This window comes from Pecten maximus, chromosome 19, assembly GCF_902652985.1.
Source record: "Pecten maximus chromosome 19, xPecMax1.1, whole genome shotgun sequence".
Taxonomy (NCBI): Eukaryota; Metazoa; Mollusca; class Bivalvia; order Pectinida; family Pectinidae; genus Pecten; species Pecten maximus.
The window spans coordinates 9,371,420-9,392,310 of NC_047033.1; the positions used below are offsets into that span (position 1 = coordinate 9,371,420).

Genomic DNA, 20,891 nt, shown 5'->3' on the forward strand with positions numbered 1-20,891 from the left:
CCCGGAAAGGAGAACTTTGGTAAATTATTGCTTTAAAACCATACTCTTCTTTAACCCTTGGTTGGATTACATCCAAATTTGGTTTGAATTATTATAAGAGGATGGCAATCATAATTTTTATAAATGATGCTTATGGGGCCCCTTGGGACAGAAGGGCGATCGAGGCCCCAAAAGGAGAACTTACCAAAAAAATTGCTTTAAAATTGTACTCTTCTTAATGCCTTTATTGATTACAACCAAATTTGGTTTGAAACAATTTAAGGGAACAGCAATCATACTTTATATAAATGAAACAGGTCTGAGCCCTGAGGAAAGAAGGATGGGACGCCCAAAAGGAGCACTTAGGTTAAATATTGCTTTTAAATGCTACTACTGTTTAATGCCTTAATTGATTAAAACAATATTTAGTATGAAACATCATTGGGGCGGGAAATCCCTAATTGATATAAATGAGGCTTATTCGACCCATAGGGACAGAGGGACAGGCCCCAAAAATTGAAACTTGGCTGAAATCTTGCTTTTAGATGCTGCTCCTCCTTTAAGCCAAAAAGGATAAAAACCAGATTGGATCTGAAACATAACTGCCTGCATATACATAATTTATGGTAATGATGCTGGATTGAGGGGTGTGTCCCCGCTGTAAGTGTTTCAGATGACCGTTAAGGCCCATGTGCCTCTTGTTATATATAAGATTGAGCAGCCCCAAGAATGCCAAACTTTAGTTATAGTGTATACTACCTGGATAATCTGAACACGTCACTAGTTTTTGAACCTTTAATAATTTTTTATTTACTATATCTACATTTGTTTGTTTTATATCAATGCAACACCTTCTACACTGTGTTCACTATTCAGTGCGTCGTTTCTTTCCCTTTTCCCTGTTGTAATGTCGCAATTATAAAGCATTTTTTAACTTAAACAGTTACGTTGTATGCCAATGGTCCATGTTTGTCTATTTTGATGTTTATGGAGAAGGTGTATTTTGTTGTGACCTGTATTCTATCCTCTGGTCCAGTTTTGACAACTAAATGTTCACTTTTATAACTAGAATCTATGAATGATATACGTTATCAAATGTATCAAAAGTCAAACCCCAAGACAAAGTGTATCAATTTTTGTTACAGATATATTTCCATATTTATATTAGTTTCAAATACAGCAAATATCATTATTACGGTCGAGTATATCGAAACTGGCTGTGACGGACCAATACTAATTACCACATATCATCAGTATTTCCTGCTGATCAAAATATCAATATTTTGTAAAACTTCGAGGATAGACAAAGGTATATATAATGTGCTAATTGAATTTCGCTTGGGTAGTCTACGCTTTACATACGGCATTAAGCAAAATGTATTTATCTACAGGAATTTTATCAAAATAAGTCAATATATCACCATTTTGCAAAATAAAGTCTTCTTCACTCCATCGAGGCTCTAACCAGCGTTACGACTATACACGGGATTTCCTAGTGAAATAGCCTGCATGAATCCGGATAAGTCATACAGATCTGTGTAAATACGTTTGCTAGATTAAATTATATTTCAGAACGAGTCAATCAAATATAAGGGCTGATAAATACCTCAGTTCTCATTACACTAGCTTCAGTGCTTCGTTTGTACGCCGTATAAATACATACGGGTTTATAACCCTATATTTACATTCCTAATGTGGTTTGCTGATATGAACATACCAAGTGAAAACAACAAACATATGACCATGAATACACTATGAAAACCGTATGAAAACATTGTCTCTCGTGCAAATCACCTGATTAATCGGGTCATATTAATACGCCATCAAAAAAATAATCCGCCTTTCAATTATGAAAATATTGTGTTTTTGTTGCAATTTGTTCACATAAAATAAATATGATTTGAATTGAATGATTGTATTTAATATTATTTTTACTTTAATACTTCTTTCTTTTTGTTTTATACAAAATTAAACAAAAATTCCCGGAAAATGCGGAACGACATTAAAACAATGGCGTGGTGCATAGGCGGGATCTCCCGGCTGTTCTAATAATTTGGCGTTTCGTCGTATACATGACAATTTTTTCTTTTTAATAAAATTTCTCGTTTTCTCGATATAAATTTTTTAAATCAAGGTTATGTAATTATATGAATTGAATAGATTTTTTTAATTTTCATTGCGGCTATGAATACCAGTAGCTAGCTACATATCCTCGGAGGCGCGCTACCGCGCGCCACAGGATATGTAGCTAGCTACTGGTATTCATAGCCGCAATGAAAATTAAAAAAAATCTATTCAATCCATATATAACGCCAACTAGATTAGATTGCCAAATTGTGCCGGACAAAAAGTTAATAATAGGTATTCAGAGAGTATCGGTAAAAGCAGCCTATACCAAATTGTGTTGCAATATGTTATGTTTGATACAAGTGAAAATGGGTTACACTCCTTACATCAATTCTTGTTAAAATGATTTAAGGCTAAAAGCTAAACTATAGTTAAAGATCTGAAAAAACGATATACTGTACTGATCTTTACTCAAGTTCATCAGTTTTGAAACAATCAAGCCATGACCTGTTCACGCACTTCAGTTAAACCTAGCCTCAGTGTAGCTTCCATTGCAACAGCTCTTTTGTTTGTTTTTCCGTTGGCTAATTTGGGGAATTCTTCAAACAGCAAGAAATAAGTTGGCATTTCCCCAAGGCTGTCAATGGTGCTTTCTTTGAAAAGGGTCTGCTGACAAAACTGTTGTACATCATCTCTTGTGACTTTCCCAGAGAATGTAAAGCATACACATATCTCCTCGTAAAGTCTCTTGTCTGGGACAGGTACGATGCAAACATCCTTAACCGACTCCATCTGTTTGACCAGTTGCTCCAACATAGCTGGGTAAACTTTGCGCGTTCCTCTAGATATGGCGTCAGATTCCCTTCCATGGATAATGAGGTTACCCATCTTTGAAATTTTACCGACATCGCCTGTTCTAAACCACCTGTCGTCAGTGAATACATCCTTTGTCAACTTTTCGTTGCCAAAGTAACATTTCATCAAGTACGGTGAGCGGACCTGAACCTTACCCACGGTTTCCAAGGGCACAGTCGTTTCTTGAGCGTCGACTACCCGTATTTCTACACCATAATATGGTCGTCCCACGTCTCCAGCTGGTAGATTCTCGCCTTGCGTCACGGGTCCGTTCCAGGCGACAGGGATGCATTCTGTCGTTCCGTACACAACTATGAGTGAGTGACAGAATCGGTTTGTGATTTGTGTATAGAAGTTATCAATTATTTGTCCCCCAGTAGCTACATGTTGGAGTCTGAACCCATCTTCTGTGACAGCCGGTGGTAACCCGAGGAGGTCCTGCATTATGTATGTGAAGAAAAGTGCATCCGTACATCGTTCTTCCTTCACCACTTGCCAAAGAAAATCTGCATTATTTCCGCCCATGGTTATCGCTACATCCATAAAAACCCTTGTCATGCTCCTGAGAATATTTAGGATGGGAGATCCTCCACCCCAACTGAACGGACGGTCGTTGTACATTATGATTTCATAATCCACCGAAGTAGGGGTCCAAGAGAAGGGGTAACTCGAAACATTGAAATTGGAATGGAGAACCGTTTTTGGAAACCCTGTGCTTCCGGAAGTTGTGGATATTATAGCGGGATCGTCTGGATAAGTAATTGGAAGGTCAACCTTTTTCATATCCTGTGATAGTATTGTATGGAGGGTGTCCGTCATCGTGAAACCCTCGACGTCAGTTTTGCGGAGAAAGATCACCTTAATCAGACCATCTTCTTTCCTGTCATCCTTTTGCACATTGCAATTATCAAGCATTGCCTTCACAGGATCAAGAAGAGAGTTATTATTTCCAGGATCCACTAAAATACACTTTGCGTCGGTGAGCTGAAACAGATTCCTCACATCTAAGGCTGTTTTCATATTAATGGTGCAATTCAAGACAACAGCCCCAGCTGTAAGGATTCCTAACATTCCTACAACCATCTCGAGGGTGTTGGGACCCATGATGGCCACTATGTCGCCTTTCTTAATGCCTTGTGACACTAAGTACCTCCCCAGATGGGCAGCCTGTTGATACAAACTGGCATTGGTCAGACTGAAACGTGATCCATCCAGTTCCCGAAGGACAAATATCTCTTGGTTAGGACGTAAACGAGCATTTTCGCTAGCCACCCTGACCACTGTTGTGTAGTTGAAGGTTTCAACAGCCGGGGTATGCAGGTAACTGAGGTCCATATTATCAATTTTGATGCTCTGTAAGGAAAAAAGAAACTTATTTACTACTTGTTTTTAATATATCAAAGTCATTGCCACTGATTGAGTGAAAATTTGCCCCCTGTGAGGAAGGCCTTGGATTCCTTCCCCAGGCCGAGAGTCTTTAAAACGGTAGTTGCTACTCTTGCTTAACGCTCCGCATATTAAAAGGGGAACGACTGGTTCGCCTGTTGTCAGTATAATGTGACCGTGTTGGGTGTCCTGCTGGGTATCTGCGGCAGTATGCTTCAGTGAGGTAGCACTGTAAATCAGCAAAAGTTCCGGACAACCACAAGGAGACATAAGGATCTGCTTTTCTGAGGATTCAGTCACGTTGGCGTCTCTTCGATCTATTATAAAAAGGTTATGTAATGTATAACATTAATGGCGGTCATTTTGAAAATTGCTGTTTCTTGCATTTGGTACAAGGCTCAAATTTCATATTTTTGGACTATTTTGACTGTTTTCACTAAAACATCATTGCATTGGCAATTTTGAATGTTTCTAAATCATTTTTGCTGTAAAAAATTGCAATGTTCAAAACAATGCAAATAGTAACCAACAAAGTGGAAAAAATTACACAGGTTTTGCATTTTATTTTCACATTTAAGTGTAACTGGAGCTTTAGAAATATTTTCCCGAAAAAAACCTGAAAAATAACAGTATAAGAAGAGGACGAAAAAAGAAAGCACGCTGACCCCGGCAATTTTGTTTCAGTTTTAGAAAGTAAAACATTTTTTCATTTGATCTGTAAAATGTGTTAAAAAAATTTCAGCAGAACCTTTTATATTAAGCGTAATATCTAACAAAATTGGTGAAAATTGGGTGTTTTATACTTCAAAAGTTAGGGGTAGGGGTTACATAAATTGGTATTCCGATTAAAGATAATTGGCTAGATCAATTTTAAAAAAATATGCTTGTTTGGTCAATTCCAAGAATATTCATACAAATCTGAAAATACACTTTTAAGGTATTGCTTGGATTTGTTGTGTGTATGGTCAAAACAGCAGAATTCACGTAAAAGCACATATCATGTCAAATTCTACCCTTTGATCAACAAAAGCTTAAAGAACAAGAACACCGACATATGATTTTCTTCTTTTTTTTTTATATATATCTCTGTTTTCTCCCCTTTAAAATAAGGTATAATATTTAAAAAGCTAAGTCTTCAGAAAATTTTGACTTTTCACCAGAGCGGAACTTTAACACACATCGCAGCCTCCAAAATACACATTCGCATTTACCACACGTATTCATGTCACTTGCATTGGAAGCCGTCCTAGGTGACATTGGCTGTTGATAGGACGTTAAACAATAATGAACAAATGTTTTACTTTTTTAACTGGAAATTAACGATTTTGTTATGGTAACTGGTACGCCTTCTGTCCAGTAGCTCTCACTTACTGCATATCTAATCTCTCGGGCGCATGATAAAGGCTTATATAGTATTTAGACTCGAATAACATCGTAATATCACTTCAAAGCTACTTTAGATATAAAAGAGGTACCAACGATCATTTGATTAGACCTTAATAATCTTTGTGTGATATTTCTTTATTAAAATGGAGCACGTCATGCAGTATTTTTTTTATTTGAAAATGGCTTACGACACGGCTTGGGAACACGGCATTATGATCTGCATAACGTATTGTAGGTGTTCAGGCAAAATGCCAAATTTTACGTCAAAGTTCCTATCTGAACATCCATAAACAGGAAATTGGTGTACCACAGGGAAGTATTATCTGTTACAATTTATGGATGGAAATATTTTGAAAAAACGTTACTCCCATTAGTTCGCGATTCTCTATTAGTTGATGACTTCCTTATCTGTAATAGATGGGAACAAACAAAATATGAAATACAATTACAACCCTTCATGAATAGACTCCTTTTGGCTGACGAAAACGATTTCTAAGTATAAGACGGTGTGCATGTTTTTGCCATATACGCAAAACACACGACGAACCAAATATTTCCCTCAATGGACTCCCATTCCTGTAGTTGAACAGAATTAAGTTTCTAGGCATAATATATGACAACATATAACATATAAAGCACATTAAAGCTAAACGCCTTAAACAATTCATATTCTAAAGGTACATATTAGTTGTCCCACACTGACTGGAGTACTAAGAGCAAAGTTATGCTTAGACTTTACGGAATACTCCATCACACCATTTGCGAGTTTCTACGCAGAGGCACACGAATCATCACTATATAAACTGTCCTTGCAATACACATATGTTGGTCAATTATGAGAAAAACTCCAACGAATTTGCGTTTCAGATTGGTTGGGACCATTTTCGTAGAAGAAAATTATATTTTTTTCGCGTTACGCGTATTACGCGAAACTAATGCGTTAAATCGCAAAACTTTTGCGTTATATCGGAAACTAACGCGTATAATTATATGACTGTGATTTCCCCCCTTTCCTGATTCTAAAATTTTTACTTTGCTCAAATATTATATAAACCCCGAATCCGCGCTACATAGATATAACCATCCAACAGCTCGAGTTCGTACCCAAATATAATAACAGGGACTGTACCATTTTTTATTACAGAATGATTCTCATTACCTGTCATAGGATTGAATAAATAATAGTGATCGACTGGAGAAAAGTTCAAAATGACAATTAATAAGTCAAAGTCAGCAATGAATTCAAACTTGCTACAACATTTATGAATTCAGTCTACTTAACTCTGTCCGGGATCACATACCTACATGGACATGTAAGCATACATTTTTTAGTCAGGCATGTGGGTTAATGTTGTATATATAATTAAAAAGAACTAAAATCGTGATGTTTTTAATAAAAAATGTTGCAGTTTTGTCATTTAACAAAGCCGTTATCGACCTGTTTTCGGGTGAATACGATGACCTTCGGCCTCGGGAAATATCATTTTCTCGAGTTTAGAAATCATCATATTCACTTGAAAACAGGTCGATAATTGCATAATATCGCGTTATTTTAGGATTAAAAAACAGAATTATTTTGTCAAAATAGAAGTATTTAGCATATCTGGACTTTCATAAAATACAAGAATTCATTATAAATTTGATAATTTTAACAATTATTCCATGTTTATAACAACAATGTAGAAAAAGTGAAATCGTTCCACGGAAGGATTTGTCTAGATATTCATACGCACTGATCAGTGTTAATCTGGTCAAATTCATGAGCAAATGAAACAGATTAAGTTTGGTAGTTTCACCCAGTCCAACTTGAGTAGAAATTGAAATATTAAGTGTTGAATCGCTTAGAACAACTCTATCTACTATTGCTAAAAAAAATCAAAATTTCAGCTTGGGATAGGCCAAGCTCAAAATAAACTCTCACTAAACTGTCATGTCTTATTTCAAAAGTAGCCGATACTTCTTATATCTCTATATATTGTTTCGTGATATAACGCGAAAGTTTCGCGATATAACGCGAAAGTTTCGCGATATAACGCGAAAGTTTCGCGATTTAACGCGTTTGTTTAAGAAATAATTAACGATGATTCGTGTATTGTTGCAGGATATACAACTCGGACGAGGATATTTTGCAATTAAAATTGCAAAATATCCTCGTCCGAGTTGTATATCCTGCAAGTTCAGAGATCTACCTCTTTCTAATAGAAAAACGCCAAAGAAACCCCGGGAAAACCTTGTAATTTATTTCTGGAGTTTTGCATTATTTCTTGATAAAATATACATTTCTTTATACAGGCACTACAGAACTACGATCAAGAACATCTATCATACGCGTCGTGATAAAAAAACAATGAGAGGCCAACCCATTAGCCCACTCAGGAAAGTAACCGTATTACCAATTGGGTGAATATTAGAAACATAACATTGTAACAGCCTTGACTCACGAGCGTGTATTATTGGAAAATAATACATGGTTTTAAACCAATCAAAATTTTTTTTTTTTGCATAGCAAATATGTTAGAATTCGCGATGTAAATGAAGAATCTGGACAGGCTGAGGGAGCTGTTTGAAAAATGGCGTTCTGAGCGAGGAATTCGGCGATGTTTTCACGGATTATTGTGTTTTGGATGTAACAATTCGTATTGAGTGGCACGGTAGGTTAAAGATGAATGTTTTCTGATGACGGTCGCATATAGTGTGCGCCGTGTTAGTTTGAATAAATGTGTTTTGTAGTCGATTGAAGTGAGATGGGGTGTCGTTTCGCTCGTGGCGTTGTTGCCAACCTTCAGCTTAACAGATTACACATACCACTGTCATATAATCAAAAAAAAATTGAAAGTAATATTTTCTATGCAAGCGCCTGTGGGATAAACAGGACGAGGCAATTAGGGATATGCACCTTAAGTTTACAGAATTATGGGGTAAGCTAGACAAATTCATTGTAGACAGGGAGACAGCGGATCTCTTAAAGGAGGAATCCGTTGATACCAGGTCAATTCCTGGTAAGGTTTTACAATCGGGGACTGTTCAGCTGACTACTCCTAGTGGGATGCAATACATTATTGAGCAGTTACCACCAGAGTCCCAACCCTCGGGACCTACAGTGCCTGACTTTCAGTCATGCGAGAGCATGTCCCTTCAGGGCCTCAACGCTCCCAAGCTCCCCTTCATACCATAAACGGGGAATACAGATGCAACCCCAACAACAGGAATTTAAAACGTCTTGGGGTTTTACAGAAACCCAGAACAACATGAATAGTTCTGTGGACCAGCCAACAGTATCTAGGGATACGATGGGCATTTACAAATCCCATTTAGGGGATAATTTACCAAGTCACGGTATTCAAACCATAGGCAATGACATACCTGTAGGTTATGCATATCAACTAGGTCCCCAAGTACCAGGCAGGCACACAGTATCCGCTGGAGTCCAAGCGTTCGCTGACTTAGACCCTCTGTGTTCCAGGGACCTGGGTGGTAATGGTGGTAACATTACTACCAATCTACCACCAAATGATTATGGGGGGTCTACGCCCATGTCACACCGACAGATACATGAATTAGCCACAGCCCCTGTATGTAGGCCTAAGGTGGAAATCTCCCTTATTAGGGTACATAGATGGCCTCGCAATACCAAATCCTATTAGACGGGATAACTATGGGGATAGTAAACCCCTCCCAATAGGGGAACAGAAACCCACATAGGAGAGACTCCAACTAGGTATACCCATGGGGGATCAGTAGACAGACAGTCAATATACCATAGAGACCCGGAAGGGGGGGGGGGGGGGGGGGGGGGTCACTCATATGAAAGGCATAATCGTGACCACCACGGTTCTCGGCGCGGCTCAACTGATCGAGGGCCCGTTGACAATCGGCATGCCCTCAATCCGCGTCGTGTCCGAGTAGGAAACCGTCGTGCCAACTCATCGGATAGTGAACCATCTGACTTTGATTTCTGGAGTCAGGAGGAGGCTAATGTGGAGTCCTCCAGTGACAACTCCAACCGACATCGGAGAGATGGACACCGCCACCACCGACACCGCAGTAAAAGCCCGCAGCGCCACAAGATGCCAACATTTACTGGTAAGGATAGATGGGAACCCTTCATCCTAAAATTTGACCGCGTCGAAGCGGACAATGCATGGTCAGAACGTAAGACCATTATCAGGTTCTTTGATTGTTTAAGCGGGGACGCGTTAGAATATGCAGACAAACTTCCCGGCGCGCTCTCCCTTTCATCGTCTAAAAAGAAGATGAAGAAAAGGTTTAGTGATAAGGATGTACCGGTAGTAGCTAGGCGCGAGCTCCACTATGCCAAACAAGAGGAATTAGAGAGCTTGGTCGAATACGCGCAGCGCATTCAAACGCTTACCAATGACGGGTATGCTTATGCGGACAAAACTACCCTGGACCAAATCGCGACAGAGTCCTTCTTAAAAGGATGCCTAGAAAAGGTGGCAGCCCAAAAGGCTATGGAGAAGAACCCTAAAACGGTTCATAAGGCCCTTAAATAGATAAAAGCCTCGGTAGCGAATCAGCGCGCTTTGTTTGGTTCGCGCTCGTCCCATTTTCCTTGCAGACAAGTGGAGTTCGTTGAGGGCACCAAAGCTGGAGACGGGGAATCACAGCAGGAGGTTATTGAAATGCTACGTGATGAGGTTAACGATCTCAAACGATCGCTCATGCATGGTGGAACAACCGGAACACCGTAATATCAGCCACAGCCCCCACCTCCGTACCACAAACAGGGTGGAGGTGAGGTGTTTCCTTATTACCCGCCTGCGGGGGACCCACGTTGGTACCCTCCTTATCACGAAGGGAATCGTAACACCGATAGGAGACAGTCGTCAGGTAATGAAGGTCGACAATTTCCCTCTAGGAAACGAGATTGTTTCCCTACTGCTCAACGGAAGACGTGAGACCAAGGACGTAACTCCACGCCACCAGGATGGGGTAATGGTAAGAGCCAGGGCAGCACGGACAACAGCCGCGTCCAGGTGAACAACTCCATGTCCCCAGACCGTCAGAAGGTTTTTCCTAGTCGGTCCTATGACATATGACATGTTGCTCGGCGTGGATTTCCTAGCCAAGAACAGCTGTATCCTGGACATGAACTCTGGGAGGCTACTAATGGGAGATCAAGTAACCCCTCTCGCACCTTCCAGGGAGAACCAACAGGAACCACTCATGGTGCCCACTGCTCGGACAACTATTCCCTCAAGCTACATAGGATTTTGTGATGTCAGCTGGAACGAGACCACCCGGCAGCCGGCCATGGTCCAGCACAACTCCAGTGCAGTGGGGCCAGTATTTGGCAACACATTAGTATCTTCTGGGGTGGATCATGCCATTATGAAGGTGGTCAACGACTTCAAAATTGCAATGGGGAAGGACGTCACGAGACTAGAGACAGTGGAGCCCCGTATGCCCCTTCCTGTCAGGGAACCACACACTGAGCCCCCAGGAGAAGCCCATTCCAACAGAGACGTGTCTTGGAAGACCCAGAATGATCCGAACCCAGGAGGTGGATCAGAGCTTCTTAAGAATGTGACGGTAGTACCCATACGCGTTATACGCGAGAACGCGCTGAAGGGACCGCTGTCCGCAGTGTCGTGGGGTTTCGCGCCAACAGAACCAGGGTCTGCTGAGTATGTCTGTCAAACCATGGAAGGTTGACCCCGGGGGTACCTACTCATGCAGTCTAGGGGAAGAATGGGGGCCCTATGACACTCTTCTATACAGGGAGACAAAAACTCCCCATAAGTTGGACATTAAGGTCCATTGGGAATGGGCTGATACAGGACAAGGGGGTAAGAAAACATCAGATACAAGGGTTAAATCGATTAGTGTTTAGCTCCCTTACACCCGTCAGGCAACATATCTTGATCATCATTCTGTTTCAGCATGGATGTCCAGTAAGAGGGGTTTGACGACCTTCTATGGGAGGTCGAAGGATTGGCCTCATCCTCGCTAGCCAAGGCTTCTGATTACGTTACACTACACGAACCCTTGGCGGATATAGTCGTCAGTTCTGGCCCTCTAGCGGAGATTCAAAATTACCACTCTTTACGTATGGAATTTTCGACCAATCAAAACGAGCGTTACCGATTTACTTCATCTGAGATGTTTACAAACACACATGGAGGCTTGTGTCATTTTGATGAGATATGTGATCAATGACTTAAATAGATTGATCAAACACTGCGAATGTTTCCCTAAAGATAGTTCGTCTCTGTATATAGGTAAAATGCCATGACATAGTCGACTTTGTAGCTCTGTACTAATTTTTGTTTACTGCGAAACCAAGCCTGAACGTAAAACGCGATTTGATTGGGTGCCCTGGGATTCCAGGGCGCGACGGTTTGAACACGACTATATCCGCCAAGGGTTCGTGTAGTGTAACGTAATCAAAAGCCTTGGCTAGCGAAGATGGATTGGCCTCAGCAAACACCAAACCCGATATCCACCTTGCCACCGCTTTCTAGGAGCTAGAGGTGACGGTGGATCCCCTAATATCTAAAATAGAGAAATGCCTTCTAAGGTTCAAAATTATTGGTCTTAAGTCTTGAAGTTTATTTTGTAACCAGTAATGTGCACCGCGGGGAACTTCAAGTCCCTCAAGGGGGCGTGCAATTGGCCAGAGAGATCTCCTCAATTTGTGGATCGGAGAGCCTCTGGGGGTGTGCACGCTGCCACAACACCAACGGATTGATAAGGTGTGAGGTTCTATACCTCCACTGTAAGTTCTCGAGGTCACCGCAGGCTCCTCCCTCGAGTGTTTAGGTGGAAGGGGGAATCTGTGGAGACTTGCTGCATTAACTGGTATATGTATAGCTTGCATGCGAGAACTTCGCCTGAGAACTAATACATAATTAAAAAGCGATCAGGTTATCAGGTAGCCATTGGTCACAGAGACCACACCTCCTAAGAGAGGGGGTGAGGAATGGAGTACACTTCTAGTATAAGTAGTGTTTTTATCAAGAGTGCTCTCCAATAAAAAGGGGGGGGGGGGGGGGGGGGGGCGGGGTGGAGGTAATGGAGTGACTACACTCCTAGTATTTTTATCCTATGAAACTATCAGTTTTGGTTTAATTGGTTAAAATACATATAAAGTATATAGGATCAGTTATGGCTTAAGTGTTGCCCATAGAACCGTCGGGTACTGGGACCTAGCACTTAGTAGTGGAACCCTCATCTAAACTGGGTCTTAACAAGCAACCTAAAGCCTTTCCTCATATAGGGGAATAGTTATTACAAATAGTTATTCCTCATCTCAGCAAATCCAATTTTGTGAAGTAAGTTGCATTAATCCCAATAAAAATCCCTCCACATAAACTTAAATGGTTGTTCAAGGAACCCCTGGTTTTTCTCAGGTTGCGGCCTTCGGAACCCCAACTCCCTTAAGTTTGGATATTGAGATATATACTCAGTTAGGGTTAAATGTTAGGAAGTCTGAGGAGGAAAACCCTCTGACGTCGTCTAACAACAGTTATATACATAACTGCTAATAGGAAAACAAAAAATAGAATTTTAGAAACTAGGATATCGGCTATTCTGAGATAATCATGTGATTAACGGTTCCAAAGTGCACCGTTTCCAGTCATGGGGGGTAGACAACAGAAATAGGATTAGATCTAGCTTAAGGAGGCCCACACCCTCGTCGTCCCTCGGAAGATCATCAACCCTTGAATCTGGAGCCCTCAATGTCATTGGATCCATGAATGCTAGGACGCCCACCAATTCTTCCCAGGGAGTGCAGGAGGGGGGCCTTCATAAAACAGGGAGGAGTGTAGTGAAAATCGGGGGAGTTATCTCCCTTGGTTGGAACTCATTCCGCACATGAGCTAGTATATAATCCCTCGGGGTGTCAGAGAGCGGTCTCTTTGATCCTGAACCCAGCAATGTGTGCGTGCAGCCACTAAACGTGAGTACTTGTCACCGCATTGTTTGGGTTTTGGGATACGGGAGCATTCATTAGTCTTTTAGTGAATGCTGATGAGAACCCACACCAGTTTTCTCTACAATGTTTTCTTTTAAACGCCCTAACAACAGATATGGTCATTCATAGACAGCCTCCCCAGTGTGCGAAATGCATGCTTGTGTTGTACATGTATGTGTATATTTTCTTGCTTTGGGAGAATGCAATATATTCATGTTTATTTTCTTGCGATAGGTCACTGTTGTCATTTGGAGAAAATCTGTTGTCATTTATGAAGCTACTCCCTTTTTTTTTTTAAAGAACTTTGATCAACCTTCATATTTTGAACAAGTATGCGAATATTTCATTTATGTCGCTTATCTTTCAATGTAAAACTTGAGGAAATAATGTAGTTTGTAACAGAATAATCTCTTGTGACCTTGACCACATAACAGTACTCTTATGAATCGCAATAGTTACAGAGGGTGATGTATGCTGGGTTAGTTGTTAACCGAACTTGGAAGTATTTGTTCCGTTAGCGTTGTCGTACTAGAAGTGGACTTAATGTTGATTAAAGGTATTTATTTATTCTCAGATATCTCTTAACCAAATATAACTACTCAGTTCTTTAAAATGTTTAAAACGTTGACATGGGGACAGATTATTTACAATCTAATTAAAATATAGATTTGAATTCTTACTACGTTACATGTAACGTAGTGAGAATGACCATCTCGATTTGAATTAGATTGGATTCTTTACCACAATACAAAAAAGAATACCGACCATTTTGGAGATAAATAAAGGCAAAAACTCCACTTCTGTAGTTTCCCCACCTTTGTCATTGACATAATCGCATAGTTGGATATTATCTCCTAATGTAACTTCAGGGCAAATTTAAGTCCTCTCTTCAGATACAGCGTAATAATCTACGTGCTAGGAACACGGGGGCTTGGCACGATTTTCCAAATGATGGTCCATATATATATGTATTATAGTGTCCTTGTGTCCTGTGGCTAGGAATACATCATAAAATCATTATGAGAAATGAACCCCAACACACCCACCCCATCCCCTCTGTCGAATCTACAAATACATGCCATATCTTTATCATAAGTTACATCTGTAAATAAACTTCTCGACGGACGTTATCGAGAAGATGTATTTTGGTATATTTGCAGCGGTAAATGCAAAATGCAGACGTGCAGTTAAAGACGAAACAAAATTGAGATTGAATGCAAGCTTAATAAGTGGATGTATCTATTCAAATGACACATTAATAGAATCACATTCCTGATTCAAATGCAGTCTTATTATCACCAAAAATGATTCAAACTTATCCGTGCCGAAACTGCGCATTTATTAATTAGTTCGTTAATTTATTTCACCAGCTGTTTTACAGTATAACGACCAGCATTAAAACTATGCCGTTTATCTTTTTTTAAAGATATTTCTTGTTATGTCATATGTAGGATATTCATTAATATATTTTAATGGTCAATAGAGAGAGAGGGATGTTATTCTGCCGAAAGCTAACTCAACATCCCACCCCCCCTCCCAGATAGCATGACTACGTTGGGCCAACGTTGGCCCACAGATGTTGACTACGTAGGGCCAATGTTGGCAAACTACGTTGGCCCAATGTAATTTTGCTCATCGGCCCATCGTTGGCCCAACGTGTTGGCCCATCGTTGGACCAACATTGTATGTCAGATAGCCAATGTTGGCCCATCGTTGGACCAACATTGTATGTCAGATAGCCAATGTTGGCCCATCGTTGAACCAACATTGTATGTCAGATAGCCAACGTTGGCCCATCGTTGGTTTCAAGTGTGTATTTCCAACTATTGGTTTCACCTGCATAGGCCCAACATTGGCCCAACGTAACAAACAGTAGATAAAGTGATGCTTATGTGTAATGCTTGCAACATAAAAATTAATCAGTTGTCATATTGGCAAGTGCTTTACAATTTATTTGTATATGATGACAATACAGTGATTAAATGTACATTATTCTCTTTTACAATCAACAGTTTTAAATACAGTATGTTATGTATCATTATAAAGAGTCAAAACTGATAAATGATTATCAGATGTTAATTTTAGTTATCTGTCCCAGATCAGTCCTGTTAAGCACAGCATTGATAGTTGCAGTAGCTGCCTGTTGTGTCCTTTTTTTGTTCCTCTCTCCTTTTCCTGCCACCATCGCGATCACAAGAAAATCTGAACCAATCTTTTGCAATTGCTGCAATTTCCGAATCTGTTGCTGTCGCACATAGGCGGTTCTTCCTTACTGTAGCTGTTGGAATAAATAAACAATATATCAAATCTACACAGAATGTAAAAATCAAGCGGCACAGATGGCCTGAATCGCTAACCTGGACATTTCTACAGTTATGGCATTATGGCATTAAAGTCATTTACATTATTATATATAGATTATATATATATATGAAATTTGTCAAGTAGTAATAACGACAGTACAGACAAGTATTTTCAAGGCAATCTGCCCCTTTATCAAGAAACAAGGGAATTACAAACGATCTGACATTGAACATGGAACAGCTACACACATTTTGTAGATAAATATACTTAGTATATATGTGTGTGTGTGTGTAAGAAATGAAAAATAAATTCTGAAAACTTTATTACCCCGATATCTAGCAAGCAAAAGTGTGCGTACGGAGTGTACGTACGGCAAGTGGTCTTGTGGAATTAATTAATATACTAAAATTACTTCAGGAATTGAAACATATAATTAAAAAGCAAATCATATAGCCTACTTACATTGTCTTTTGATCAAAGAAATGCTCTCTTTCTTCTTCGTGATTAATCCAAATATCGTCTGTGTAAGTCGAAATAGCACGTGTACAACCAGTTGAACAGCTCGGACAAGGTCCCTGATAAGAATGTAACATCTGCAGGCAGCTTGACCATCCCTAGTATCAGATGTCACGGTTACCAAGGGAACTGGTCCGACCCTTGCTGTGAGAAGCGCTGACCCAGTTTTGTGGGCAGTAAACATGCATAGAAAATGGTATCCTTAAACCGGCCACTAAAATATTTACCAAAACATTAATGTCCTTGTTCCTGTTTTACTACAGTATAAAAGACTTTAATTTATGATTAGTTATTCTCACGCAAACAATAGATTTTATTATATAGTGATTTTGAAAAAAAAAAAAACACTATTAAAAAATCTTATGAAGTGTATTTTTAAAAATGATTGATAATATATATATCAAGTTTGATTACAGATAATCACTTTTGTTTGAATTTGTTGTAAACCTGCTTGGGCTTACAACATCGGGTCAACGTAGGACCAACGTTGGACCAACCTAGGTAATTTAGCACTGAAATGTACTACAGGGGGGCCAATGTTGGGCCAACGTAGTGTTCCCAACTTATCTTCACTTGCTGTCGAGTAAAACAAGTTGTTGTTGGGCCAACGTCGGGCCAACGTTGTATGACCAACGCCAACCATTGGCCAACCGTACAACCATATGCCAACGTTGGCCCAACGTAGTCATGCTATCTGGGCTATACATATTAAAATATACTGTACATATCAGGTAATGTGCAAATATGCAGACTTTAACGAATTCTTTGGTCTTAATATCCATTGTTATTGCAGTATCGATATTTTAAACATGATCTTAGCATACCGCAAATGTTTTGTCTACTATGGCCATTGTTTCCACTTACCTTCATAAGACTGATGTGCAAGGAAATCACTGTTTTCGTTGCAGCTATTCTGTAGCTCGATCAGAAGGCTGTGTACGTAACCACACACGATACGTTGCATCTTGGCTATTGGCTTACTTTTTTAACCTACAGTTTTGTGTAAACATCTACCAAACAAAGTTACGTAAGATCATGTATCTACGATGGCCGATAGCGGCCGCCAAATAACAACTACAGAGTAATAGATTTGTGTACATGTACATTTTCTACACGTACAGTACAACTACTCAATATTGCAAAATGCGTACATGTACATTTTGCAACATGTCATGTACAGTACAACTATTTAATATCCATTAACATTCCTAACATTCGAATCCAACATTCCACGATTTGACAGCATGAAATTGAGGTTAGTTGGTGTTGCAGGCTACGTGTTGTATTGGGTAGAGCACGTGGTGATACGCTTATATTCCGAAGGCCCAATAGTCCAAAGGACCGATAGTCAACGGCCCAATTTTCCGAAGGCCCGATAGTCCGAAGGACCGATAGTGAACGGCCCAATTGTCCGACGGCCCGATAGTCCGAAGGACCGATAGTTAACGGCCCAATTGTCCGAAGGCCCGATAGTCCGAATTATGTAATATCGTTATGAGAATAAATGTTTATATGAATGTATAAATGGTTTCCCGTTGAGTGTAATATGTGTATATGAGTATGTGCATCACGAGTATGACAGAATATATATACGAAAAAGTATAATTAAAGACAAAAATAAGCAAACCAAAAATTTGAATGGACTGGTCAATGCAATTTCAGTGTTTTCTGATAAAAAAAATGCCTCCAAGTGAGCATTGTAGGAAAATATAAACATTGATATTTAAGCAAAATAACCACATCTTTAAGATTTGAATCATTGAATGTTTATCCAAAGTTGTCGTTCCTTATATTCACATGTTGATGACGGTGGTTAGTTATACGGTCATTTGAGATGCGTTAAATTAAGGAGCGATTCTACTGTTGCGTTATCCTTCGTCGAGTTTTTGTGTTTACGCGACAAAAACTCTTTCTGTGCATGCCACGCATGTTTTTTATTCTGATTATTTCTGTTGATTTTTTGGTTCTAAATGTTTATCTGTAAAAGTTTGTTTTGAACCATTTGACATTTAATCCGTAATTACCTAATTTCTGATTTTTAAAAATGAGATTCTGAACAATTTCGAGTAATGCTAACATAAAACTATACATCAACATTACTGTACAATGAGTTATAATTAATTTTTACCTATTTTCGGACTATCGGGCCTTCGGACTATTGACCCTTCGGGCTATTTGGCATTCGGACTATTGGGCCTTCAGACTTTCAGATCTTTGGACTATTGGGCCTTCGGACTAAACGGCCTTCGAAATAAAAGTGAATCATCACGTGTTCTACCCGATACAACACGTAGCTGCCTACATCAACTAACCTCAATGTCATGCTGTCAAATCGTGGAATGTTGGATTCGAATGTTAGGAATGTTAATGGATATTAGGTAGTTGTACTGTACATGACAAGTTGCAAAATGTACATGAACGCATTTTGCAATATTGAGTAGTTGTACTGTACATGACAAGTTGCAAAATGTACATGAACGCATTTTGCAATATTGAGTAGTTGTACTGTACATGACAAGTTGCAAAATGTACATGTACGCATTTTGCAATATTGAGTAGTTGTACTGTACATGACATGTTGCAAAATGTACATGTACGCATTTTGCAATATTGAGTAGTTGTACTGTACATGACAAGTTGCAAAATGTACATGTACGCATTTTGCAATATTGAGTAGTTGTACTGTACATGACATGTTGCAAAATGTACATGTACGCATTTTGCAATATTGAGTAGTTGTACTGTACATGACAAGTTGCAAAATGTACATGTACGCATTTTGCAATATTGAGTAGTTGTACTGTACGTGTAGAAAATGTACATGTACACAAATCTATTACTCTGTAGTTGTAATTTGGCGGCCGCTATCGGCCATCGTATGTATCGGGGTTATCTCGACAAATTACCGGTCTATTAAGCATACTGGCTGACAATTTATCATGTGTTAAACATGCAGGGCACGCTTGATGAAGACAAACCTGTATGGCTGGGTAAAATTAACGTTACATTTATACTATCTCATATTGTTTGGCAGACGAAATCTTTGAACTATGACATAAGGATCTCGAGTAAACATCCTGATAGGATTATGTAACAGTAGCACAAGGTAATAGGCACACGGGGCAGTTAGTGATTGGGTACATGTAGTTGACAAAGGGGATAAGAAGACAGTGGTTATATTGTTCAAAAAGAAAAACAATAGAGGGAGAAGGAGAACCCTTCGGTACACGTATATAGGAGAATAATGTTGAATTTCAAACATAAATAAACATCTACAAATTTGCACAATGATGTTATGCTCAAGACTGTCGATAACACACGATAGGATCATATTTTTGATCGGATTTTAATTGAGGTACGTAACAACACTTATTTTGTTTCTGCAATTAAATGCAAATCGCGGCTGTAAATGAAATTACATAAATATGATATAAAGAGAGGTACTTCCATCTATAATAATGCTCCTATATTATACTTTTCAGACATCTGATCATAGTAAGAAGGATTTTTTAAGACAAACTGTTAAACTGGTAAGTTTGGGGCCTTTTTCAGAAATATGCATCTTTTACCCCGAAAGTCTTCTTGGCACGTCTAGAGGTCTTTATGGCGTATAATAAGACCATTTTAATGTGTGTTTTTTTTTTAAATACATCCTTACAAGCCATGTTTTGTTATTATTTGTCCATCCGAGAAGTGCTGTCACCCGAGGGCGTAACCTCAAGGGTGGGCAAATATTCATGTCAACCCAGATACAGGGCAATAATTGTTTTATTATACCGAAAAAAAAATAAAGAAAGAACTTTATTACATTTTTACCAGTGAAATATCAAAAATTATTTATTCTATAAAAGTGATATTTTTCATATCACTAGTGAAAAATATCACTTTTGCTGATTTGACCAATCAAATTAATGATTAGAAAATACCAAAATAATTGACCAATCAGAAAGCCCGACATATATGTCAGCACCTGGACAGGGGAAACTACTTTTTTTGTATGCAAACTTTCGTTGTAGGCCTAATTAGCATACGGGGTAGGTTTTTCGTTGATTAAAAATGTAATAAACAGAATATCTAACAGTGTCTTCAGTAATACCAAATATATTTCACTCGTGTGGCTAATATTTTGATATTTTTCACTCGTGCTAAGCACTCGTGAAAAATATCAAAATATTAGCCCCACTCGTGAAATATATTTGGTATTATTGAAGACACTGTTAGATATCCTCTATATAATCAGTAACTTACATATTTTATTTAACACAAAATGTAACAAAATAAATTGTCCATGCATATGTCAAAAAGGACAAATGTTTAGAAACTAATAGCTGGTTGTCTATTTTAGTTCAATTCATTTATAATAGTTGTTGAAAAATGATCGTTATATTGCAATTGCCTTCAAACTTTGGATAAAATCTTATGTAGCCCTGATTGTTTTGGTCATTTGCGGGGATATTCA

At 39.1% G+C, this 20,891-nt stretch overlaps 2 protein-coding genes across 3 annotated transcripts; both read right to left on the reverse strand.

Annotated features, from left to right (window-relative positions):
- Positions 1–2,499: 2,499 nt before the first annotated feature.
- Positions 2,500–17,410, reverse strand: LOC117317803 (medium-chain acyl-CoA ligase ACSF2, mitochondrial-like). 2 transcript variants are annotated; one of them, XM_033872738.1, is made up of 2 exons: positions 17,297–17,410; positions 2,500–4,254 (listed from the first exon to the last, which is right to left on the reverse strand). In XM_033872738.1, the coding sequence occupies exons 1-2, from the start codon at positions 17,300–17,302 to the stop codon at positions 2,542–2,544; spliced, it is 1,719 nt and encodes a 572-aa protein (XP_033728629.1). In that variant the 5' UTR covers positions 17,303–17,410; the 3' UTR covers positions 2,500–2,541. The 2 variants fall into 2 exon arrangements, with proteins under 2 accessions (XP_033728629.1, XP_033728628.1); XM_033872737.1 differs by lacking the exon at positions 17,297–17,410 and adding an exon at positions 11,537–11,637.
- On the reverse strand, positions 15,152–16,728 carry LOC117317804. The gene is made up of 2 exons (XM_033872739.1): positions 16,379–16,728; positions 15,152–15,890 (listed from the first exon to the last, which is right to left on the reverse strand). The coding sequence occupies exons 1-2, from the start codon at positions 16,614–16,616 to the stop codon at positions 15,721–15,723; spliced, it is 408 nt and encodes a 135-aa protein (XP_033728630.1). The 5' UTR covers positions 16,617–16,728; the 3' UTR covers positions 15,152–15,720.
- Positions 17,411–20,891: the final 3,481 nt, after the last annotated feature.